This window comes from Pezoporus wallicus, unplaced genomic scaffold (assembly GCF_028554395.1).
Source record: "Pezoporus wallicus isolate ANWC-B61680 ecotype Strahan unplaced genomic scaffold, APGP_CSIRO_Pwel_v1 contig_6732, whole genome shotgun sequence".
Lineage (NCBI taxonomy): Eukaryota > Metazoa > Chordata > Aves > Psittaciformes > Psittacidae > Pezoporus > Pezoporus wallicus.
The window spans coordinates 1,686,920-1,713,282 of record NW_026638638.1 but is presented as its reverse complement, the minus strand read 5'-3'; the positions used below and the strand labels follow the sequence as shown (position 1 = coordinate 1,713,282).

General features: G+C 42.6%; 1 protein-coding gene across 1 annotated transcript; it reads left to right on the top strand.

Moving 5' to 3' along the window:
* The first annotated feature begins 436 nt into the window (after positions 1-436).
* Positions 437-24,501, top strand: CUNH2orf80 (chromosome unknown C2orf80 homolog). Its single transcript, XM_057411702.1, has 12 exons — positions 437-504; positions 1,344-1,425; positions 1,926-2,008; positions 2,156-2,243; positions 2,666-2,737; positions 8,590-8,677; positions 9,239-9,354; positions 10,057-10,213; positions 13,570-14,328; positions 16,413-16,505; positions 23,334-23,548; positions 24,071-24,501. The coding sequence occupies exons 1-8, from the start codon at positions 464-466 to the stop codon at positions 10,144-10,146; spliced, it is 660 nt and encodes a 219-aa protein (XP_057267685.1). The 5' UTR covers positions 437-463; the 3' UTR covers positions 10,147-10,213; positions 13,570-14,328; positions 16,413-16,505; positions 23,334-23,548; positions 24,071-24,501.
* Positions 24,502-26,363: the final 1,862 nt, after the last annotated feature.

The following is a 26,363-nucleotide window of genomic DNA, read 5'->3' as shown; positions in this document are numbered from 1 at the left end:
TACCATATAGATTTCATTAATACACATACAGCATCAAGAGCAAGCCATGTGCTAAGAAGCTCAGAAGCAGCAGCAGATTTATAGATTGCATTATATGTGAGTATATACATGACTGTTGCAATGACATGAATATACCTGACATGTTGCAAGCAACCTGCAAGTTGACACTCAGATCAATGTTTATTTTAAATGGGCTTATTCTGCCCATTTCCCATTACCAAACTCCTTACCCTCAGTTTCAGTATTTTGCGTGTTGTCTTCTCTTTCTTGACTAGATTTTCCTCAGCCTCTATTGTAATCCGACCTGGGAAATGGGTTTAACTGGATTTTTGTAGGGGGTCTCCAAGTGTCCCATACTCTTTATCTATGATTCCTGTTCACTTACTGACAGATATTTTGGTAGGATACACTTTCCTCTCTCCTAGATCCCATTGAGTTGAGTATCTGCTACAGGAGCTAGAGTATGGAAAGAAAACACCTGAAGAAAGAGGTTGAAAAACTCCTGTAAGTAGCAACTGCCCACAACTGCCTTCATTGCATTTGAGATGGACTTGGTTTTGTGTCAAAGTGTTGCATGACCTAGCTGGATGACAACTCTAAAACCGTAGTCTTTTCTTGCTGGGAGGTAGGAACAGACATCCTTTGAGACGTTTTCATTTTCTCAAATGCGGTCAGCAGTGTGACACTTGACTGTATATGTGACAGTAGAGATGTCACAGCCTAGAACTTGCTCTGTGTCAGTGGGAGTGACCAGGGAGGTGCAGAGTTCTTCCCTTGCCATGCAGCCAGTGCAGCTGCTGTAAGGTGTCTCCTCGTTCACACATCAGGATCTCATGCTCTCAATTCAGACGCACCCAGCAGACAACTCCTAGAGGATGAAAGCAATGTCGCATCTAATCCATACAAGTCCTGTGCCCATCTTCTCTAGGACTGCTTGGATGGATCAGTAGTATTTAGTCTAAGGACAAATTGCAGAATCAGACCTCCCCTGAATGAGAAGAACAAGCACCAGGAAAGCATCTCTTTCAGTCTCTTTGCCACATAGTGAAATCCTTCTGTGAGTCCCCAGACTTTAAATACTTAATTAATATTTGTACTTATTCCTGTACTTTGGAGCCTTTGTGGAAGACAGCAGTGTGGTTGAGTGAAGTTAATATTAGCAGTGATGCAGAAAATGAACAGCTTTCCAACTTAGGAGGTGTCTGTGAGAAATCCTGCAGCAGATTCCTAGCCCTGAATCATAGCAAATTTAGCCCCAGTCTTGCACTAGGTTTAATCTATTACATTTCTTATGCAGTGGATTGCTTAGAACCAGTTGTAATTTTGAGTTTTCTTGCTTTAAGGGGAGATTATGTTGGCATCAGACTGCAAGAAAATAAATTTGATCCAAGAGGACAAAGGCAGCCCACTTTTCTAGATGACATGGTAATCACCAGACTTCTTCTTATCCTTTTTAACTGCATGGCTACTGAGAACTCTGAAGGATGGCTGTTTGGTACAGCTAAATAATCTGTTCCTACAATCATCAGTAAAAGCCTATCACTGAAATGAGTATCAAAAGAGACTGGCTGTGAATAGCATCCAGGTGTAATGTATCCAATATAATTCAAGCTTTTGCTGATTTTTCGGCAAGGCTGAACTTATCCACAGGGAACATTCAAGTCAGCTAACCAAAGGGAATTCTTCACAAACTAAAGCTGTCTACATATAACCAAATGTCTTTCAGCTAAGATGAGAAAACCTTCCTGGTATGTTTAAAACCCCTCAAACTTCAGCAAGTGTCTTACAACTGCTGAGGTACCCAATGTAGTTGAGACAATACTGGCCTTCAGCTCACATTTCCCTGCATTTCTCTGGTCTTTCTGTCATCCCTAGTTAAGCAATTACAGTAAAACAAAACACATAAGGTTATTCTGCCTTTCCAGGTCCATTACAACTTAGCCCTCAGCATTGCTTTGCTGTGGCTATCTGACTTGGGTGTTCAAACTGCACTGACAAGAGAGAAAACGTGAGTATTGCAAAGCTAAGGTCCTGCTGTTGCGGTGGGTTACACCAGTGTGAAAATGGAGTAAAAGCAGCAGTGAATCAGGCTCAGGACTAGTTTTTGGATATATAACACCAGGCTAATAATCTTCTTGTTTAAAACACCGTACAGGAATTTTGCAGCTCACAACCGATACGCATATCCCAACCGAATTGAGAGAGAAGCTATGATATTATCTTCGTATGCTGGAATATTAATGGTAAGCAGGCAAGAAAGATATAAATACCTTTTGCTCTATGCCATCTGTTTAGGAACACTCCTTGTATTCTGAATGACTGTGTTCATTGAAAGCACAGTATACAGACAGTGCTGATATTACAAATCTGTCTCATTTTTATCAGGTAGCCATTAACTTTTGCTCAGTCTTAGAAAAAAGAAAAATTAGGCAGTTTTGGTAGGTGATCTGTGTGCGTGTATAGGCTACTTACCTTTTTTCACCCAAGTCCAGAACAGTGAGCAAGTTTCAGAACCAGATCTCAATAGATTTGTACTAGCAGCATGGAACAATACTAGGAGCTCACATGAAGGAGATGAAATGAAAGGGATATAAGCTGGATTTCATACATTCACTTTAAAGAATGCTTCTTCTGAGAGCTGAGCCTCCTTACCTGCCTTTCACAGAACAGCATTCCTGTTGAAGAGATCTTTGAGATTTACAGGCCTTCAGCAACACACTGTCAAAGCTCTGCAAAGGTGAGTGATTTATCAGTTTTTCTTCATGCTCGCAGGCCCTTGTTCTCATGGGTGACTTAAACCACCCTGACATCTGTTGGAAGGACGGTACGGCCCGGCACAGCACAAGCAATCCAGGAGGTTCCTTGATTGTGTAGAAGACAACTTCCTTCTGCAAGTAATAGAGGAGCCGACAAGGAGAGGTGCCATGCTTGACCTCGTGCTCACCAAAAGGGAAGGGCTCGTTGGAAATGTGATGCTCCAGGGCAGCCTTGGATGCAGCGATCATGAGATGCTCGAATTTGAGATCCTCAGGACAGTGAGAAGAGCGTGCAGCAAGCTCACTGCCCTGGACTTCAAAAGAGCAGACTCTGGCCTCTTCAGGAACCTGCTTAGGAAGGTTCCATGGGATACAGCCCTAGAGGGCAGAGGGGCCCAAGACTGTTGGTTGATATTCAAGGATCACCTGCTGCAAGCTCAGGAGTGTTGCATCCCAACCAGAAGGAAGTGCAGCAGGAGGGTCAGGAGACCTCCTTGGATGGATAAGGAGCTCCTGAGAAAAATTCAATTGAAGAAAGAGGCTTATAATAAGTGGAAGCAAGGACAGGTGGCATGGAAGAGTACAGGGATGTTATCTGAGAAGCTAGGGACCAGGTTAGGAAAGCTAAGGCTCAGTTAGAATTAAACTTAGCTAGAGGTATTAAAGGTAACAGGAAGGGATTCTACAGGTACATAGCAAATGAAAAACAGACTAGGGAGAATGTAGGCCCCCTCAGGAAGCTCTCGAGAGAACTGGCTACGCAGGATTTGGAGAAGGCTGAGGTTCTGAATGACTTCTTTGCTTCGGTCTTCACTGCCAAAGGCTCTGACCAAACCACCCAAGTCTTGGAAGGCAGATGTAGGGACTGTGAGAATGAAGACCTTGCACCCACTGTAGGAGAGGAACTGGTTCGAGACCATCTTAAAAATCTGAATGTGCACAAGTCCATGTGTCCTGATGAGATCCATCCGCGATCCTGAAGGAGCTGGAGAATGAAGTTGCGAAGCCGCTGGCCATCATATTTGAGAAATCATGGCAGTCAGGTGAAGTTCCCGACAACTGGAAAAAGGGAAATATAACCCCCATTTTCAAGAAGGATGACCGGGGGAATTACAGAGCAGTCAGTCTCACTTCTGTGCCTGGCAAAATCTTGGAGCAGATTCTCCTGGAAGGCATGCTAAGGCACATGAAAATCAACAAGGTGCTTGGTGACAGCCAGCATGGCTTCACTAAGGGGAAATCCTGCCTAACCAATTTGGTGGCTTTCTGTGATGGGGCTACAGAACTGATGGACAGGGATAGAGCAGTTGATGTCATCTACCTGGACTTGTGCAAAGCATTTGACACTGTCCCACACAACATCCTTGTCTCTAAATTGGAGAGACATCAATTTGATGGATGGATCACTCGGTGGATAAAGAACTGGCTGGATGGCTGCACACAAAGAGTTGTGGTCAATGGCTCAATGTCTGGCTGGAGACAAGTAACGAGTGGTGTCCCTCAGGGATCGGTGTTGGGACCGGTCTTGTTTAACATCTTTGTTGCTGACATGGACAGTGGGATTGAGTGCGCCCTCAGCAAGTTTGCCAATGACACCAAGCTGTGTGGTTCAGTTGATACCCTGGAGGGAAGGAATGCCATCCAGAGGGACCTTGACACACTCGTGAGGTGGGCTGATGCCAACCTCATGAGGTTTAACCATGGCAAGTGCAAGGTCCTACACCTGGGTCGGAGCAATCCCAGGCACAGCTACAGGCTGGGCAGAGAAGAGATTCAGAGCAGCCCTGTGGAGAAGGACTTGGGGGTGTTGGTCGATGAGAAAATGAACATGAGCTGGCAGTGTGTGCTTGCAGCCCAGAAAGCCAACCATATCCTGGGCTGCATCAAAAGGAGCGTGACCAGCAAGTCAAAGGAGGTGATCCTGCCCCTCTACTCTGCTCTTGTGAGACCTCACCTGGAGTATTGTGTGCAGTTCTGGTGTCCTCAACATAAAAAGGACATGGAACTGTTGGAACAAGTCCAGAGAAGGGCCATGAAGATGATCAGGGGACTGGAGCACCTCCCGTATGAAGACAGGCTGAGGAAGTTGGAGCTGTTCATCCTGGAGAAGAGAAGGCTGCGTGGAGACCTCATAGCAGCCTACCAGTATCTGAAGGGGGGCTATAGGGATGCTGGAGAGGGACTCTTCATTAGAGACTGTAGTGACAGGACAAGGGGTAATGGGTTAAAACTTAAACAGGAGAAGTTTAGGTTGGATATAAGAAGGAAATTCTTTCCTGTTAGGGTGGTGAGGCACTGGAATAGGTTGCCCAGGGAGGTTGCGAATGCTCCATCCCTGGCAGTGTTCAAGGCCAGGTTGGAGGAGGCCTTGGGTGATATGATTTAGCGTAAGGTGTCCCTGCCCACAGCAGGGGGTTGGAACTAGATGATCTTAAGGTCCTTTCCAACCCTAACAATTCTATGATTCTATGATTCTATAAAAGTGTAACTGAGCAACCAGATGGATACAAAAAAAAAAAAAAAAGGCCTTCAGTAGACAAAAAGGAGATACTTTGTCCAGCCTTAATAATCAGGTCTCATCCCTGCAGAAATTTCACCAGTTAAAGCTTTTCAGTTATACTCTGCCCAGGAACTAATTCTTACCTTAGCCCCAAGTCTTAGCCCCTTAGTCTTCAAGTGGTATCCCATTCCCAAACATACTTAAAAGGCTTTCATCATTGCCAGTGTCACACACATTGTAGAATCTATCCCACACTTTTTGACATCTTCTGCCCTTTAGGTCCACATTTGGTGGTACTAGTGACTCTTAGCTTTGGCCATAGCAATGATACACTCTTGGTTTCTTTTCCCACCAGCCTACTGCCTAGACTGGTGGGCTGCAAGCAATGAAGTGGAAGGAAGCTCCTGCTGCACAAAGGCCTAATGCAATTGGATCCTATAATATCTTGTGCCTTTAAAAGATGTTACATTTTAAGTCATTTGCTCCTTTTGCCCCATTAGTAATAACAAACTAGCTCCAGCTTTCTCTCTTTGAACAGAGCAAAAAGCTGAACTAAACCTCCTCCTCTACCTCACAGTGTGCCAGGCAAGAAAAGGGCAGCCCAATTATTCACAATCACACTAAGATGTAACCCAGCTCCTGGGCCTTTGGCATAGTGCTTTACAGAGCAGCATTCCCACTAGCATGCTCTGATTACCGCTAATGTGGAATGGACAAGAGGCTATGAAGATCCAAGGAGATACAGCCTGCTTCAAAAGGGCTTTGCCTGTGTTCAGAGCAAGTTTCTCTAGCAGAAGAGCTTTAGTCATGTAAGTGTAATTGCCCTTCAAAAAAAAACACCAAAAACACAGGGGAGGTATTATACTCTTTAATTCATGACTCAAATCAAAAGAAAGTATTCTATATGGCCCAGCTATTTAATGAAAGAGCATTTGTAGCAGGAATATATAGGTTTCATTTCCAGTAACACAGACTTTATTGATGTTTCCCAAGCAACCATTAAAAGTTGCTGTGGAATTGTAATCAGAGTACAAAAGATGATTCACATGTAATTCACAGTGGTTCTCGTGCACTTAGTTTATTTTTTGTTTACTTTAGTCATGCTTAGCCATAATATTAAAAACAGACTGCCACCCGATGTCCAGAAAGGGCTAGAGCACACTCCAACTCACAGTTACATGCGTCAGAACAGCCTTGGGCGTAACCTCTTAGTTGAATTTTCCCATGTCAAGAACTAGAAATGCCACTAGATGCCATGTAGGGGCATTTCACATGTTAGGTTGAAGGAGGAATCTTCCACTCTGCTCCTGAGATAAGTGGGTGGATCAGCTTTCCCTCTTTTTCTGTGGACATTACATTGTGCATTTTTATTGTCATGCTTCTTATGGGCAAGAACCCTTTTCTCTAGGAATTCCCAACCCAGGATATTTTTTGAAGTCTCCATGTTGAGTGCACAGCATACAGTGGAGAGGAGTGGTGTTTTCTTGAAGGTGTTCCACCTACTCATGCTGCTTCCCATGGTGGTTTGTGGGGTTTGTTTGTCAGTTTGGGTTGGTTTGGGTTATTTTCATGGTTGGGTTTTGGTTTTTTTTCAGTTTTGTTTGGTTTCTCTTTTGGTTTGGATTTGGGGGTATTGGGGGGGGGGTTCTTGTGTTTTTTGTTGCTTGGGGTTTTGGCTTTTATTGGGGGGGGAGGAGGTAGTGGGGTGTTTACCTTTGATTTATATTCTGATGTTATGCAATCAGAGACAAAGAAAGAACAGAAACAGTCTTTCTGTTCATCTCATATTACTGTGCACTTGCCTAGATCCTGTCCCTAGTGGACTTCTGGATACTTCCCTGCTGCTCATGAGATAGCTGTCCTGGGTTCAGCTGTAACAGGGTTTTTTCTCCTTTGTAGTAGCTGATGCAGTACTGTGTTTCAGCTTTAGCCTTGGAACAATGCTGATAACACACCAATGTTTTAGTTGTTGCTAAAAAATTATTACTCTGATCAAGGACTTTTCAGCCTCATGCTCTGCCAGTAAGGTACAGGAAGCTGGGGGGAAGCAGTGACAGGACACCTGACCCAGGCTAGCCAAAGGGGTATTCCATACCACAGCACATCATGCCAAGTATATACACTGGAGGGAGTTACACAGAAGGCCCAGACTGCTGCTCAGGTTGAGCTAGGTATCGGTTGGCGGGTGATGAGCAATTGTATTCTCTCCCCTTGTTATTTCCCTTATCATTATAGGCGGTAGTAGTATTATATTTTACTTTAGTTATTGGACTGTTCTTATCTCAACCCATGGTATTTCCATTCTTTCAGTTCTCCTCCCTAACCCACCTGGAGCAGGGAAAAAGGAAGGGCGTGAGTGAACAGCTGTGTGGTACTTTGCTACCAGCTGGACTTAAACCATGACAACAGCAGAGTTACAAAATTTTCTAAAGAGGAAGATAAACCATTGCTATCAGGATCTCCAGTTTCTATTTCAGACAACAGCACTGCTTAGTTTTAATCATGGGCATAAGATCATTTCCACTTTGGGAAAGGAATGGAAATGCTTTGCTGAATTTGGGAACTGAGGGTAATTTATTTTGCAAAGCCTTAATTAGTTTAAGAGGTTAAATCTACTGTTTTCATTAACTGTAACTTTGGAGCACAGCTTGTGCCTCTTTAAGAATCCTAGACTCAAAGAGCTGGAATCCAGCCCATCTCAAAATTCAGTTTCTGTGGCTCTCTAGTTACCTTTTTTTTTTTGTTCCCTGTTTCCCACCAAAGTAAATTGGTGGAGAATCTCCATCAATTCTGAAGCCTTGGCTTAGCTCTCCTTGAAAATCAAGCACTAGCTACACAAAGATATGTAGATACTTAGATATGTCATAGATATGTCATATCCTAGTGGGATTCTGATTCATAAGAAGGCACATCCTGACCTGAAATGGATGTAATGGTTGCTATCCTGACTGCCTGTCACTTCTCAGTTTCCTATTCTGTTGTCTGGCTATTTCAGGAGCTGCTATATGAACAGCTGAGGAGCTGCAGGCTGCTGCCAGGATGCTATTCCAGACCACAATCCCCAGGCTGCACCAGCACACACATGGCTATAAAATGCAGCAGCTCAGCTACTATGCGGATAACTGAAATGTCTGGCCAGTGGGGATGGGCACTTCAAGAAGCTGGGTGGATCAAGCAGCCAGGACAAAAACTGTCAGCAAAGCTGTCCTTATTTATCTACCAGGACCTCTTAAGCAGTTATTCTGTTTTCTGCTGACTCCAACAGAGACTGCCCATTTGGCTAGGCACATAGTTTCTGCAGATATACTAATCCATGAATTGTTGTCTTTCCAGAACCACTCGATTCAGCCTTTCAAGCTCTCCCTGCATCCGTTTGCCATGCTGACTGCCCCTGAAGCTGCACAGTATGCCTGCAAGCAAAGTGAGCACATTTTACCCCAACTCCCAAAAGACCAGGGCAGGGGTATGTGGGACAGCAGTGCCTGGCCCAGCAGAGCCACCAAGTTACAGCCTGCTGAACTGCAACAGATGCCTTTGTCTGTGCCTATCCTCTTGCAGGGAGGGAAGGTACAGGCATTTTCTCATTGTAGCCTAGAATTAGTGTCTAGCTCAGGCTCCTAAAGCTTATGGCAGTTGCAAAGGGAGCATTTTCCTCAAGTTGAGCTAAACAGTAAGACTACATGTTTCTAGTAGAATCAGCCTTTATGTCTGACAGTCACTTGTTCTTAAGTTTCAGTTAATAGCAGGAATTTTGCAAACGTCAGTTATGTTACTGGCCAGTGAAAGAGCCGCCCTTCCCTTCCCTGCTTCATTTCCAAGTGCAGCAAAAATGAGAGTAACTTCAGGAGCATTAGAGAATTTGAAGCTGGGACCCCTTACCTCCAACCACGTATTGCAGCTGATCCCATGCAGTAGGTCTGTAAACCAGTCTCGTGGTACTGTATAAGCCCAAGGTGATGCGAGACTCTTTCTCTCTCACAAGGCACCAAGTTCAAGACAGCAGCAGCATATCAAAAGACCAGCCCTGGTTCAAGGAGAGCTAAAAAGAACAGCAAGCAACTGGACTCACTGACCAAAGGAAAACAACAGGTTGGCAAAGCAGGTCTGAAGAATTCACACAAGCCAGTGAAACTATTTTTGCAACGCTAGCACTGACTGTCACAGCTAGAGCACACCTCAGGCCACCCAGAGCCCACAAAACCTTTTTTGTCTCATGCTAAAACATGCTGAGAAGTGCAGACATTTCATACTAGTACTAATTTATAACAGTCAATCCTAAATTGTACTTTAAAGGCAGCTGTGTAACAACTTGTCAGGAGGTGTCACTCATGAGCTGGAAAATCAATTCCAGTAATATTAAACAAAGACATGGAAGCCACTCTTCTGGCTTATGTCCCTGCAAAACACATTCACTACTATTATTTTTAGGTTTAAAAGAAAAAAAAAACAAACCCAAACCAAAAAGTTGAAACTATATTTTCTTTAAATAACAAAGAATGATTGCATAAAGAAGCCAATAATATCAGATGAGCCTAACATGCACATGAATTGGGCTCTCCCTTTCCCTTTGTCCACGATCTGCTAAAGCCTATTTGATGTAGCTTCCCCTGAGCTAGAATGCTAACATTCCAGCAGCAGGGCTGGATTTTACCAAGTAAAGGGGCTCCCCCACAACCCTGAGTTCAATGTGTATCACATGTTGCACAGCAGGGGGGAAGCTGATCTGCCAGGCAGTCCTCATCTCTCCTGATGGATTCAGCCATGCATGCTGTGCTTGCATTTATTAACATTTGCATCCAGCAGGGAGTTACAGAAGCAAAACAAGGAATCCCTCTGGAGAAGCCTGGAACTGATTCAAAAGCAAGGAATGCAAAGGAAACAAAGACATAAAGACCCAGACTTCATGTACCTCACTTAGCTGTAGGTGAGCTAATGGATGTCTGCTGCCTTAGCTTTGGTAATACATTTGCAACTCATGTTTTGTTTTGTTTTGGTTTTTTTTGTTTTGTATTTAAATCTTAGCAGTCATTCCTTCCTTCCCGCCTCTTATAACTTATATCCAAGACTGATATTCACTCTTCTTCCCTTAGCCACCTCTTTTCTGCTTCCCTGACAGTGTGTTGGGAGCTTACATTTTCCCAATACACCCCTACTGCTTCTCAACACACCATGCTATTTTTATGGAGCCAAAGAGAGGATCCAGCACTTCAGAGACAGGGAGTACACACTTCCCGTTGTCCACAGTGCTGTGCAGCTCCCACGTATGATCCAGAGTGGGGCAGGAATGAGCTTCCCTGCATGTGACACAAGAGTTGTGCCTCTCAGGATGATCCCATTTTCTTCAGCTGTCCTCTAATCACCCTGCTTTCTTATTTCCTTAGAGGCCTCAGCTAAAGAAAAAGCCTCTCTCCGTAGTGCCAGTGTAGCACTGAAGCCTGTCTTCCATTCCCTGCTTGCTGGTCTCGCTATGCTCGTGCTGTGTTGCCCGAGAACACTCTCTGTTTCCTAAATGGACTGTCACAACCCTCATCCTTGTACTTATTCTACCTTGGGTTACGAGTTGGGTGCATGCAGTTCTGCTTCCACATCCCTCTCCTCCTCTGCCTGGAAGCCTAGGCACACAGCTTGGGGTGTTTCTATAGGATTCTTTATACTTAGTTCCATACAAGTTTCAGGACTCAGTGGAGTCGTAGAAGTGTTCACTGCTGAGAAGCGTGTTTAACTCCATTAGATATCTTTACGTATGAAAATGATAGAAATAAAGATTCCCAGCTACATCTAGCCATGAAATAGATATTAATCCAAAGTATGGTCTCATTGTACAGCTGCATTAACCCATGCCCTGGAGATGGTCCTGTACTCTAATGCAAAATATCTGCTTAAGGAAAAAAAGACAATAAACACTTGTGAAGCAATACTATTTTTCTTCTTCTGCCTGCTGATTCTTAGTCAGTCACTGAGCTGATATATGGAGATGCCAAAAGACAGCACTACACAAGAAAGAATGGTTATACTTAGTGACTCAAAGGGTCTTTTAGAAGTCATCATGGACTCAAAGCTTGTTTTCAGTTTACCATATTCACAGCTATTTATTTTAACATATCACATATTTCCTGTTTAAAATCAGTCTAAAATAAAATGTAGTTGCTGCAAACACTTGGCCTTCCAATTTTGAGCTCTCCATAGGGAAAGACCTATTATTGGTACATTCCAAACCAACTGAAATCCACATATTGGTACATTCCAAAAAATTACAGATTAACTGGTGAGTCTTTGTGCTGATATTGATGGGTCTTCTTGGCCATATAGTGCATCCCCCACTTGCCTTTCAAGCCATGTGAGCCAAAGTTGAAGGTCTTAAGGGTGTCAGATGAGAAGGCTAGAGGGGTCTTAAGATCAACAGCAACATCACTCTCACACAGGAACTTTTCAGCCATGGATTTGTTAAGCATCACCTGTTTTGCCCTGGCTAGTTCACTCTGCAGGAGCAGGATTACTGCAACACACTATCCAATCCCATTTAGCAGCTCCTACCTCTCCTTCCAGGCCCTGTGTCACAGTCAGCACAGGCTCATTCCTAGAGCTTAGACCACCCATCACTTCTAAACAGTCTTCTCTTCTTGCAAACAAATTCAGTAGAGCAGTGCCAGGACCTGACCAAATTTAATTTCGACTCAAACAGCATCAGTGTGACCTCTTTAAGCCAAAGCAGAGAGAAACTTTACTTTGAAATGAGGTCATTACAAGAGGGGAAGAGGTGTTATTGCTGCTAAGCACATGAGGAGAACAATGGTGAGGGGGTGGTTAAGATTAAACAGCTAGAGAGATTAACATCTCATGACTGCTTTTTGTTCACTGACCGGCAATAAAATAAACAGTAAGACTCTAACAAATAGGTGATTAGCCACGTTACTCCAATGCTGCTTTTGCTATTACAGTGCTGCCATGGTCTTCACTTTTCATTGGCTAATACTTCCGGGATTTTAGATAAGGCTGGTAGAGTTAAGACAAGTAAGCAACTGAAATGTTGCTGTGCTAATAAGCACAAAAACAGTGTTTCATTTTCAGGGTGCATATACCTGCCCCTTTTGCCACTCCCTCTCCTGCTGGCTGGCTTGTGTCAAGCCCAGCAGATCAGGTGGTTTGCTGTTCACGTTTTCAGACAGCCAAAATCAGGAACCTGAAAGGTGCTTGCAGATGTGTGCACAGTGAGATTGATAGCCTTCTGTCACCTTGGCTGAAGTTTCCTCTTTTCCTGAGGAAAGGCTTTGCTGTGACCAGCCCAATTAGCCAGGACGCTTCAGACTCTCTTCTTGGCTATGCAAAAAAGCAGTGTACATAGTTCAGAGCTCAGATGAGATGCCAAGTCATGAATTTGTTCTACAGGACCCAGAAGAGACCTCTGATTATATGTGCACGCTTATCATCTGTCACATGCATACAGTTTGTGCCTACCACTGCACTGTAATACTATCCACAGTAGGAAAGATAAGAAACCATTTTGGGTCTGTTCTTTCCAAACGCCTAAAATCATGGTACTGAGGTCTTGTGCAGCAAGTGGGGAACTGAACGGGGTATCATATTATCCACTTTCCTTCTGGCAATTTAAGAGCTGCCCATTGTACCCCAGAGACTGACTCCAGTAGCAGAACTCATGGTGGCAACTTGGTGCTGCAATTCACAGCCCAGTTTATGACACTGAAATCAGAGAGTTTCAGCTAATGCTCTCGACTGTGAACAACACAGTAGCTGAGGCACAGGCATACTGCCTGAAGGACCAGAGGTGCTGACTTTTTGAACTTCCCAACACAAGCTTATGATTCAGTTTCTAGACCTTAGCTAGAGTTACTAGAGCTCTGTGATACAAGCAACCCCTATTTCTGCTACAGTAATCCTGACTTTAGACATGTCACTACTGATTCTCTAGCTATTCCTGAAATTCTCACTCATTTTGGTGAAGAGTTTTTTCCTAGGCAAATGTTGGGTGGAAACATTTAGCATCCATCTTGGAATGGCAAAACACCCTTTGTGTGCAAGAGATCAGTTTATCTGTAGGAGAAAAATATAACCAAACTGTTAGGAAAATAATCAATTTTGTCAGGATGGAATGTAATTGTCTGAAGACTTAATCTATTAAGTTCATAGGACCATATATCTTCAAGAGGCAGCCAGCAGCAAGAGCAAATACCAGAGTCAACAAAATGAGAAATTCACTTTTACTCAATCTTTCTAAAACAATGTAAAGGATGGTGGCTCCATGAGGGGTGTTCTGATTTACAATCAAGCATCTCTGCTGCATTTTCTACATCTTAGAATGGCTTCAGGTGCTCAGAGCAGGAACTAGCCCAGGCTGGCTCCAAAAAGGAATTTGTCTGCAGCAAGGCTGAGTCAGAGAGAACACCAACTGCCAAATCTTGCACAGACTGTCACCAGGTTGGGTGCTGTTATGGAAGTGATCTGCCAGGTTCTTGCACACAGGTATTTGCACTGCCAGAGCCAAACACATAGTCCATTTATGTGAAGCAAGTATGTGATGTTGTCGCCAAAGACATCCAGGGCTAGACTTCATGGCCTTTTGTGGGGACTTGCATTAACATCTGTTGTTCAAAGAACTCGTGTGCAATCTATGCAGCATATAACCATTTCTCTAGACCATTCAACATCCCAAAGATCCACCATCAGTTTGCCATATGGCTGGACTCAATCATAAGGGTCTTTTCCAACCTAGATGATTCTATACACAAGGGTTTACACTTTGAAATAGAGGCGGATGTGACACTAGAGCACTGTGACAACTTGGCACTAATTTTTGGTGTTAGGTATTTCTTGCATGCTCACACTGCTTGTTGCCAGTTCCATCAAGTCCAGGTCAGCAACCCCTCCAGCAAACAAAAATAAAGCCCTGAAGAGTGTACTTGCAGTGACAGCAACAATAAATCTAGTACAACAGTCAAGCAAACATCATGACAAACAAATCCATCGGGATGAACACAAGTGGTCTGAGGTAACCAAGAAAGCCTGGAAGAAAGGGTCTGAATATAAAGAGGAAAGGAGAGTATCTGTTTGGAAATGGTGAGCGCACATTAGCCTCTGTCATCTAATAAGGATACAGTTGGAAACAGCATTAGTGAAGTGGCTTGTGATGGAAGGACAGGAAAGCAGAGGTTTCATATTCTCCCTATCCATTTCCCCAGAAGACACTCTTGTCTTTACTTCCCTGCTACAGTACTGAAAGCCCTTTTCTTTGGCCAGAAATCTTGTAAGCAAAGCTGTGCTTCACTAAGTCTCCCAAACCTTGCTCTGCTCTCCCTTCTTATGTCACAAACACTCATTTGTTCCACTGAGTGGAGTCTATGTAGTTGCAAATAGAGAACTCTGAAATAAATTAGATCTGCAAAGGTGTTCAGCTGCATGCCAAGTTAACTGATGAATCATATTGACAAGGTCTTTACATGCTTGAAAGAGTTTCCCCAAATACAGAAGATTATAAATCTCTGTTTTGGAGTGCTGTAATTTCTTTTGATCTGAAGCCTCACCTACTGGCGATATAAGACCTTTGTATAACCAGCTTTGCAAATTCCATGAAGCGCTTTGTTTTTAAGAGCCTAAGATTTAGGTGTGAGAAAATGATAATTAGAATAGAACAAGTCACAGTTTGTTCCAGTTCTGCACCAAACAAGGGAAAAATAACAGACAAGAAGTTCCAAAACAGAGGAACACAGTTTTCCATAACCTGCTAGCTGGGCTTTAGTATTAAAGCACTCTACTTTAGCACTAAAAACCAATCCTTCGTTGCTTCAGATAGAGAGTAAATTAAGTTCTGCTTGCTCCCTTTGACTTTTTAAAACAGACTTTCAAAGAGAGAGAAATAAACCAACTGACCCAAACTGATTTACAATGTTAGCCAGTAATTTGGATACGCTGATAAACATCTAATAAAGAACCACTTGACTGCTAGCCTTCAGGAATGCAATAGTTAACCACACACCAGGAAGAGACTGAAATTTTTAGTCACTGTTTCCTCCTATCATGTCTGTGCTAAAATCTGTACATAATAGAGGGGATTAGTAAGGAAAAGCTAACAATACCACATGACAGGGAGACTTTTCCTGTTTCCAGGATAAAGCTGGTGACAAAGAGTTGAAACCAAAGCAAAGTTCATCTGCTCTCAAAAAAGGAAAGATTACTATAGGGCAAAATTAGGTAAGAGGTAATCAACACAGTGGGAGAGGAAGAGACCTATGTGAGAAATTGCTCAGGTCCGCTGAGTTTGAGAGCTTTCAGGCAAAGGAGGTTGTGTAAAGAACTGTGCTTATACATATATCCACCACTGGGTCAGGTGCACCACATGAAACTGCTGATACCAGATGAAAATATAGTGCACTCCACAGCTGCACAGTATTTCACCTGCACATAGCACCAGCAAATGCAGCCCAAACCCCAGAAAAATAAGAATCTTACATGGTAAATGCAAATAATGCCATAACTACAATAAAGACTGTCCTGGTTTCAGCAGTAGCAGTCATGTTTCTCCTTCGTGGTAGCTGGGGCAGTGCTGTGTTTTGACTTCCAGCCTGGGAACGGTGCTGGTGATACCGATGTTTTCAGTTGTTGCTAAGTGATGTTTATCCTGACCAAGGACTTTGCGAGGCTCATGATCTGCCAGGGAGGAGGGGAAGCCATGAGGAAGCAGAGACGGGGCGCCTGACCCAGGCTAGCCAAAGAGGTATTCCATACCACAGCACATCATGCCCAGGGTGGGGGGTAACTGGGAGTTACCCAGAAGGACACGGGCTTCCGGGTAGGACTCGTTTCTTGGCCGGTGGTATTGTATTCTCTTCCCTTGTTATTTTCTCTTATCATTGTTGTCGTTGGTGGTAGCGGTGGTGATTTGTGTTGTACATTGGGTGCTGGACTGTTCTTGTCCCAACCCATGGGAGTTGCACCCTTTCGATCCTCCTCCCCGTTCCTCCGGGAGCGGGGAAGGGGAGAGCCCTGGGGGGGGGTGGGGGGGGTGGTCCTCGATTGCTCTCAGCCCGGCACCACTCACTGGGAGTGGGTGAACAAGCTGTCTGGCTAGGGTTTAAACCACGACAAAGACAAAACATAGATCTCTGCACAGCTTACAACGTGCCTTTTTGTATTACTTTTTACAGGTGCAGCATTAGGACTATGGTATATAAAAGCAACTACAGTGTTTGCTCATAGCTCTCAGCTTTCACCTCAGCAAACTGCCAAAAATGGGAAAGGTAAGTAGAAGCCCCAGTATGCCAGTACCCTGTTCTGACATAGACACTTGGATGGATTATGAATCTTTGCAAATGTTTGTATTGGAGATCATTTTTTTTTATGAAGACAAGAGCTTCTAGGGTCACTGCTATGAATGTGGCAGTGATCACCTTGATCCGTGGTCATATGTGAAAAAATACAATTCCATCCAGGTAGAAAAAGGCAGCTGAACAATTTCTGAGAACCCCAATTACTGAGAACACCAGTACTGTAAAAAGGAAAGACTGTACTAACTTTGAGAAGTTGTTCATTATCTATGACTCCATCAGGTCTTGCCATGTAATCCTACAAATAATTTCTACTTCACAGTGTATCACAGTTTAAGAAGTTTGGTATAGTTTATCCTTTAAGAATATAGGTATACAGTCTCTTCAAGTTACTTGAGAAACAGGCAAAGTTCGGCAAGGCAATGCAAAGTTTCACTGGAAATGAAGGAAATAATCTGTTTAATATCAGTGCTATTTCCAGGGCCTGTTCGTAACTTGGAGATGCTAAAAGAAAGCTGAGTGACTATTTCTAGGTAGAAAAGTTTTTGACAATATGCAGGGAAGGTCTAGCAGGGCCAGCTGATAAAGTTCTGCTATAGGTTGATGTATGCAACTTGCTCATGACCATACTATGTTATGATTCAGTGACACAAGAACATGTTAAATCAGGTTTGCAATCAATACAGCTTTCCTGACACAAAAATTGTGTTGGTTAAAGTCAGGCAAAGAACTAATACTTGCTGAAATACTTCTCTGGTTAGTAAGGTATACCAGACTGTGTAAGCTATAGCAGCAGGAACACTCCCATGCTTCACACTGCTTAGCAGTTTGCCACATGGTAATTGCCTGTGCACCAGTGTATAATCGGAGCATATGGAATAACATGTTTAATGTTTTTTAATAGCGTAATTCTGAAAAGGCCACAATATTCATGACTGGTTATGAGTAAGCACCACAGATCATCTCAAAGTCACCTGAATACATTTGCTCCTATTACCACAAAATAGAGTCCTTACAAAATCTATAAATCATAAAGCATCCTCCATTTACTTCCTACCACACGTGATCATACCCATTTGCTGGCACACCTGAGCTCCTCCATATGGGTGAGAGCTTCAAAAGACTGAACCTCTTCACAATCCCATCTCCAGAACACAGTTTCTCAGAAATGCTCCTAGCAGCTCTTTATGTATGTCTTGTTCAGTAATGTCAGAATCAGTTAAATTTCTGTCTTTCCTATATTTTTACTGTGCTTGGCACTGCAGAAATCTGTTTCCTACAGGATTCAGCTCTTTGAAAGAGAGAAGCTGCAAGGCCAAAAGTTGGAGCTCACTAATGATTGCCTATCAGTCCCAGGCTACATCCATCTCCCTAAGATCTGCTCTCAATATTTTAGGTGGTTCTTGGATCTTGTATGAAATACCCACCCTCAGGAGCCAATAGTGTTTACTGAAGCCCAGGGAATACAGAAGATTGCTTGACCAGGGTGTAGTAAACACCAAAATTGTCTCTTTGCAGAGGCTGGCTGACTTGCACTGAGTTTTTGCTCACACAATAAACAAATAGTGAATGCATTTCAAAATCCTTGTTCAAATGAATCTTCCTTCAGTACTACAAACAAATTAAAACTGTGCAGTCCAGAGGGAAATCCAATTTCTCTCACACTTTAGGGGGAGATGGGATATACTTTAAAAAAATATTCACATTTATCCAGCTGTTGCAAAGTTACATGATAATTTAAATAATTGTTAAAGGTCCAGCTGCATATTTCTAGCCCTGGTAAGTGTAGGAGGAGGTCTGATTCTTTCATCAAAGTTTTCTCCAGTTTTACAGGTTTTGATCTAGGAATAGATTACAGTTCTGCACTTACCAGGTTAACAATATGCAGTTGGACCTTTAACATTTAAATTATCATGTACTGTGGAATAGGAAAATAAGTCCCATTAATAGTTATATCCAGCGAAGTACTGACTGAGGAGGAAAAGGACAGAAAGATGCAGACAAACTCAGAACAAGGTGAATGCTGCATTTGGCATCAAATTCTTCATGGAAACAAGCTGCTCCATGCTACCACTGTTCCAGCAAAACTTTCTAGTCTTATCCCAGTTGATTCCTCCAGAAATACTTTTTCCAGATCCTTAAAAATCACACCACCTTTATATAGCACGTTTCAGTGAATCTCTACTTCATGAACTAAATGTTCAGCTGGTGTCAGTTGCCCTGCCCCTGCTAACTTCAGAGCTGCACTGATCTGCTGCAGCAGTTAGAGATCGAGCTAAATCCCTCAATTGCCAGGCTATTCTGCATGCAAAAGGAACTAAATAAGCACACCAGTGTGGATTAGAAACAGGACAACATCTTCTTGTGCTCAAAAAATCCTATTGCAGCATTAATTATCATTGAAATAATTATGTATATGCCTACTAATCATCACTGAATCCTATGCCAGCAGGCACTCTGTGCAATAATGAATGAGAGCCATAATAAAATACAAAACAGTTAAAGGATCTTACATCTTAACATAGATCTCATTTAGGTAGTGGAGTCTAGAATTTTTTTCCCAGGCATAGTTAGGCAAATATACTACTGCTCTTCAGCAAGGTGCTGGAGACTTTTGGAAAGAGAAAGCAGTAGAGAGAGCATAGAAATACTAGAACACTCTGCAGCCTTATCTAGTGCATGTTTAATTTTAAGTCCTTCCATCTGAGCTTTAAATGTTAGGCTGTGATTTGGTTTTGCCTAATAAACATCCTGATAATGGAGTCCTAGAATAAAACTCAGCAACTTCTATCGCAGTGAGGTAGACTTCTTAAAATTCAACATCTCTACTTGCTAATGTCAGAGACCTCATTTAGCCATTATTTCATGCTCACGTGACCCATCAATAATAGCCTGCTAGTGATCCTCTCCAGCCTTTCCCTGACAACACTGGAGAGGAAAATAGAACCCTTCTTTGCCCTTCTTATCTTTTTTTTTTTGTACATGGGACACTTTGTGCCCTCCCACCTGTGCTTTACTGCACAAAGTAGGTTGTTGAACTGCTGCAAATGTCTGGTGTGCATAAGAACACCATGCTTCAGCCAGAGAGAAATGGAGCATGAACAATTTAGCTCTCAAGGCAGAAGTGTACAAAAGCATGTTTCCTCTTTTTCACAAATGCTTAATATTTGCATCTATAGGAACTGCATCGTATAAGTAATATGTGTGTTAGCATGCTTAGGTTAGCGTGCTAACCAAAGTTTGCAAAATAATACAGCACTTCAAGTGCAGTATCCACTTGCCTGCTTAGAACAGGGAACCAAAATATTTCATTTGCCTTCAGTAAGAAAAAACAGACCAGCCCCCAAACAGCAATTAACATATGCATATGTACTTCAACAAAGTAGCTAGTTCAATTAGTGCAATTGAGAAATATGTGATGTATAGTACTGATGTGTAGGTTACATGCTGGCATTCCTTTGGTCAAAGGCAAGAATGAACAGAAATATACTACAGTGATCAGAGCAATATTTAGGATGTCTGGATTCTTGTATCTGCTGCATCCAAGAGTTTGGGGATGGCCAAACCTCTCCAATTTTTTCCACCCGAGACAGGAATGTTTGGAATCCCTAGTTTTCAAGGAGCACCAGAAGGTTTTAGTTGCTTTTGCTTGCAAATGCTCAGAGAACCTCAAACATACAGTAAGCACAAGGGTGTCAGAGGAGAGGAACACTGGAAATCCACAGAGAGCATCCAAGTTTCTGCTGACATGTCTTCCAGGTTCCTGTGGATTGTTTTATGGTTGGTAGCAGGCACTCCAGTTGCTGGCATGCAGGGTAGGTTTCTCTACATAAACACTCGCTGCTATTTACAGAGTATCCCTATGCTTGAGTTTTTCCGGGGTGCAGAATCAGGCAATCTCCATGTAAAAGCAGCTGTTCTAGCAGCATCGTAGATGAGAGCAGTTGAAACAGGCATGAATAACCTGACTCCTCAGATCACGGATACCATTTGGCTAACAAGATATTTTGGCTCTAGAGTTTAAAAATCAAACTGAAGCCCTTCCTGCAGTGCCCAGCCCATCTGTGTCATAGGTTCCTGGAAGGGGAAAGTCTACAGGATTCATGGAGAAGCTGGATGAGTACTTGTAAGACAAATCCACTGAGGATTATTAACCAGAAGCAGCCTCATGACCAGGAAACCTCTTGAGCTAAAATTACTGCAGTCTTGAAGTCTGAAGAAAGTATCATATGTATTTGCTTCATATCTACCCTTCCCATGATGGCTACTCATGGTCACAGCTGCTGCCAAGTTACTTGATTAGCTGAACCACTGATCTGACTCATGATGGCTGCTCTACATTTGTAGCTATAAGAAGGAATTCATGTATCACTGCCCCTACTCTCATCTCTCAAACTCCAGGCTTCATAACCAAGCCCTGTGCCCACTGTATTAACTATGAAGGACCATTCAGGACCCAAAAGGAAAACTGGCTCCACAAAGCAGGCATGACCACAGAAAGAACCAAAAGAGTCTAACACTTCTGAGCCTGTCAAAGACCTGTGAGAAATGCAAGCACAGGCCTGCACATAGTTGTTCCTGTAAGTTAATTCAATTTGCTTAGCGTTAACCATCAGGAAGAAGTTATTTTTGCTCCAAACAAAGCATGGAGGTATTCAAAAGCAACTGCCAGACTTTAATTCACGTTCTTCCTTCATTCTGCTTCCAGTGTTAAAGGCTACAATTTCCTGCCTGAGGAAGCACCTCCAAGAGAGAGGCTGGCAGGAGTGATACCATTTACAACACCCATCAGGAGCACAACTAGAGTACAAAACCAGACCAGCTAAAGATTCACCCCTAAAGTTTTGTAGCTTCATGAAATCACCATACAAGACTCATAATGAAAGACTCAAGCAAGAAAGTACAACCATGTTGCTTTTTGTTTGAACAAGAAGCCAGTGAGACAAAAAGATCTACTGTTGCTCCATGCAGTATGAGCAGGAAATATGAAAACGCACTTTTTTTTGGGTTACCTCCCATTACTCAAATGAGACAAGCTAAGAAAAAAGTTCCTGCTAGAACCCAAAGATGGCCATCAGCAGAATACCTGCATAGCCCCAAAGTACATCAGCTTCAGCCTGCCCTTCAAATAAATTCAAACCAGCTCTGACTTTGAGGCTACCTATTGCCCAGGCTTCTAAAGACAACTACAATGTTTTGAATTGAATGAGAATTGTACTACACCTCACCAAGCAAAGGCCCAGAATGAACAGCCCTGAGCATCTTTGGGATTAATCAGATCAGACTGAAAACTTAGAGCATTCTTCCTAAACAGCTTTTTCTTTATTTACGTTCAACTGCAATTAAAGTTTCTTCAGCTGAAGAAATTAATGTGCTGTTGCATTTCACCTCAGTGACTAAGATATCGGTACATCTCTCAAGTAAAACAGAGGAGAGTAAAAACAGTGACATGAAACAATTCTGCTGAAGCACTTCCAGCACTATCACTTGCACGTCTTCCATCAGTAAAATAACTAAAAGAAATATTACTTGACCTCCCCTTTAGTCTGATTCTCTGCTTACTGACAGTACCAATAAAGTGTGTACCCCCCCAGACTACTGCTATTGACTTTTGTTTAGAGAATGATAATGGAGAAAGGGAAGGGAAAAAACATCCATTCTCTTTGCTGATCAAAAAATTACCTTTCATCCAATTCCTGTGGATGTAGCACTGTGTACAAAGGACTGCTGCAACTCCTGCATGCTGAGAGCTCACAATTAAATCATAATAAAAACTGCAAAAGTAAGAAAGGCTGAATGATTGGAGCACTGACAACCAACCTAGCACCTGCATAGCTCCTTATAGGCAAGTATGTTTGCAAACATAGCTTGGTGATCTACCAACAAATTACCTGTGGGGAAACCTCAAGTGGTGGTTTTATTATCTAGGTCTTTGATAAGTTTCCTAAAGAAAGCCTATATTGTCCTTGGAAACTTTCAAATGCCAAAACATTTACGCATAAGAAATCTTTTGGCTTTATTTTTCTGTCTTTCTAGTTTCCCTTTGAGTTTGTCAGATGCTGAAAGAGACCTAAAATTTATATAATCTTAGACTAAGATGTACAGGAAAATAAGTTTTAAGTACTCTATCCCCCAAAATGTAACAAATATCACCAAACAATGCCACTGAATTTAAGTTTTTCTTACTCAGTTTTACTGCTGTTAAGATACAGCTGCCCAACATGACCCAGAGTGCTTAATGATTAACTTGGGTTATGCATAACAGTCTTGTTTTGTTGCTGTATCATTAAGAGAGGTGAAAGCTTCAGTGTAATCCAGCTGTAGGAAAATTATTTCTTCCCTTTTCTGCGTTCTACATTACAGAAGATTCCTAGGAGCCCAGGACAGGGTGCAGGAGATGGGCAAAATTTGAATGGCTGTGTGATACACAGAAGTCATTCATGAAGCTTTCAGTCAAAGAGCAATTTGGGTTTCACTTTCTCCAAATGCTAAAAAAACTTGTCATAAAACTGCTGACAGGCTATTTCCAGCATGAAATCATCATGATGAGAGATGCCCCCCACTTCCCAGAGTCCCAAAGGGATATCCACCTGTCATTTGTAGTAATAGACAAATGAAAACACCACTGACTGTCTGTTCATCCTATAGAAAATGAACATAAAGGCTTTGCTAGTCTTTGGGCCTGGTACAAGTGTCCCTATGGATCTTTCAGGTCTTTGGATTGTTTTGTACAATCTATGCAAACAAAGCCAGCTTTCAAATACTTTCCAGTGTGACAGGGCTACTTTTGTTTTATTGCAGATCACTTTCTTTGATGACAGAGACTTTCAGGGCTGCTCCTGTGAAGCCCCACAGTCCAGCCACACCTGCGTGCCCACCTCAACCATTGCAACTCTACCGCAATGGAAAATGGCTGCTGGATGATGCATGCATGTCCCAGCTACATAGGCCACCAGTACTTCTGAGACGATGGGATGGGCTTCAATGACTCCATTAAGTCTTGTATCATTACAGGAGTTCTCCATGCCATCTCCATGTATGCTACTGCCTATATTGGAATCAGAGCACTACACGCCATTTTGACAACTCTGGCACAAGTAACAACTTCCCCAGACACCTCTGTGTTAGAAGGAGGGCAATAGAAAGGACACTTACAAAGTTCACCTAATGGGGTTTAGATTCCCAAAGAGGTAAATAAATCAGTTAGGATTCCCAATCAAATGATGGCTGATTAGTGCTTGCTAGGGAGCAGATGAGGAGTATATCTATTATCTTATATATATAAAACCACTTTGGCTATACATGATCTAAACAAAGAAGTTTAGTACAGAGTTGAGAACTAAGCATCTCCATACCCCAGTCAACGTTTTTCTTTCAAGGTAGGCAAAGATAGTAACTATACTACTGCAGAGGCAACTTGACACATCCCATTGTAGAAACACCACCATGTATTTGAGATGCAAATGAATGCATGTTTGCCTCATGATAGATTTTTCTGAAGAATTCAGCACAGAATAAATCTGTGTTTTTTCTTCTAGACTCATTCCCTGGAAAAGTTTTACTAAGAGGGAAAAGGTTGCCAAGATGTGAAATATTTCAGTACTCTCACATAAGGCTAAGGGTCTGAGATTTGGCCCAGGAATAGCCTTCATGCTGGAATGAATCCTTCCAATATTCATGCAAAATTAAGTTCACCCATGTTGTAACCTTTATGTACAACTCAGTTTGCTTGTCCAGTAGAAGCTTCATAAACCATCACAGCAAGTTTCCAAATACATTCCATCTGCATAAGATAATGCAGCTATTGTTTTCACTGACATGCAGTTCTGGGTTTCACTTAGTTAAGCCAAGTTCTGGATCGAAGTGCTGAAAGCTAGTGCAAGCACTTGTGTCCTTTCAAGCTATAGAGGGAAAGAAGTCAAAGATGATGAGGGTGAGAACAAGATGAACTGAAGGGAAGTTGACTTGGGAGGCTTCTGGGAAGAGACTAAGGAGCTATTTACCACAATTTTCTGGGCGCAGAGACCACTCATCAAGGCCATAAAGTGTTAGTTTCTCTAGGAGGAGGCTGTGGGAAACTATCAAAAGCCTTGGAAAGATCCAGGTAGACAATGTCCGCTACGCACCTCACATCAAAAAAGCAGGCTACTTGGTCATAGAAAGTGACACTAAAGTGGTGTTGGGCTCAGTTGTGGTAGGTTTTTGTTTGGTTGGGGTTTTTTGTTTGCTTTTTTAAAGCAATTAAGGTGTTGGTCTTTGTACAGCAGCAGTAATCTTGTGTCTATACAACTGCACTTGAACACCGGCAGAAACTGTGTTGAGCATTAGCAAGAAGTATTTTTCTACATCAGATCTTAGCTGTGCTACATACAAGAGTCAGAGACAGTCTTCAAACAGTTTATCATCTTAGAGGAAAAGCAGAGAAAAACCTGCCACCTAAGGCTCCCTTTTCTTGCAATGCTTTTAGCTTTTGATTTAAAATCCACCAGTCAGTCCTGACTATAGTGGGCTTCAGAGCCTGTATGCTTGCTTTACTGGTAGGACTAATTCCCCAGAAGTCAGAGGAAATGAGCTGGTAACACCCAAGCTCAGAGAAAACCTGCATCTAAATTTCCAAACTGAATTTTTATTTGCAGTCTCAGATAATTTAAAAATAGCATCTTTGAAGGTAAGTATTATTTCAGACCTTAGAGGAAAAAATGGAAACCATTCATTTATGATAACAAAAATCCAAAAATCCACCTGTCACTGATTCCATGGGACAAATCCTACACTTTAATTTATTATAGGGTGTACCCTGCATCTTGAATGTCCCCCTGAAAGCAATGTCCTTCTCCAAAGTAGTTCTCCTGTGAATAGGCTGGTAAGCTCACAGTCACAGTATCCTCATGGAGGTATTGCATACCAAACCTGCATCTGTGACACTAGATGACTTAAGAAAAAGCAAAGCATTTACAGTATTTACCATGTTTATTAATTAGAATTATCTCTGTCAACTACTATTTGTAGTGTTACAGATATCAAAATAAATCTCTCAATAGCTTGTTCACTTTGTGATAATAGAGTCCTGGGGTCCAGTAGTTCCTGTTGCCACTTAGCATTAAGTCCAGAGTCCTGCACAGGATTGAATGGCTCCTATTTCCAGCTCACGGCCTACACTATGCTCTTTTGTTTAGCCAGGACCTCACACTGTCTGTAGTCATGAACTCATGTTGACCCACAGCAGCACAGAGAAGTAGGAGCTTTCTCTAATGTCTGGGGTTAAAAACCAGAAGAGAGACCCATTATGTTAAAGAGTCTACAATTCATTCAGTGTGCAAGTGGCCCCCGCCCAAATCTCACACATACTTTTAAGGGCACACTGTTGTTGACATAACTTTGCAGGATCTTTAAAACTCTGTTTTCATGTCTCACAACACTAGCCATCATTCAGGTCTCTATACTTTGCCTGTGCCAGGACTAAGCTAGCAGAGTCCCTGTAGGATTCACAAGGACACAGGGAATGGCACACCCTCAGTTTCACATCCCACTCAAAAGCAGGCACTGTGCTGCAACCAACATCTAACTTCTGGGAGGTCACAGTTCTAACATTTTGCAAGAGCCCCAGCAAGGTCGGAACAGTCTAGCAGTGGTCGGAGCTTTCTTAAGCCCAATTCCCTTCAGTTATTTCCCTTCATTTGCATTCTTCCCCACACAAAGAGGAGTTAGGCCCCAAGTTGCTATAGCATCCATTCTCAGGACATGCTTACCATGTCAGCTGAGAGGGAATTAAGTACAGACAGCTCATCAGAGACTACCAACACCTACACATCTTTAAACCTTGCTTGCTGC

Excerpts from the sequence above, each read along its gene's own strand:
- CUNH2orf80 (XM_057411702.1), top strand. The coding sequence starts at position 464 with ATGGAAAGAAAACACCTGAAGAAAGAGGTTGAAAAACTCCT. Across the intron at positions 8,678-9,238 it reads ACAGTATGCCTGCAAGCAAA|GCACCAAGTTCAAGACAGCA; the intron begins GTGAGCACATTT and ends CTCTCTCACAAG. Across the intron at positions 9,355-10,056 it reads GAAAACAACAGGTTGGCAAA|CAGGGAGTTACAGAAGCAAA; the intron begins GCAGGTCTGAAG and ends ATTTGCATCCAG.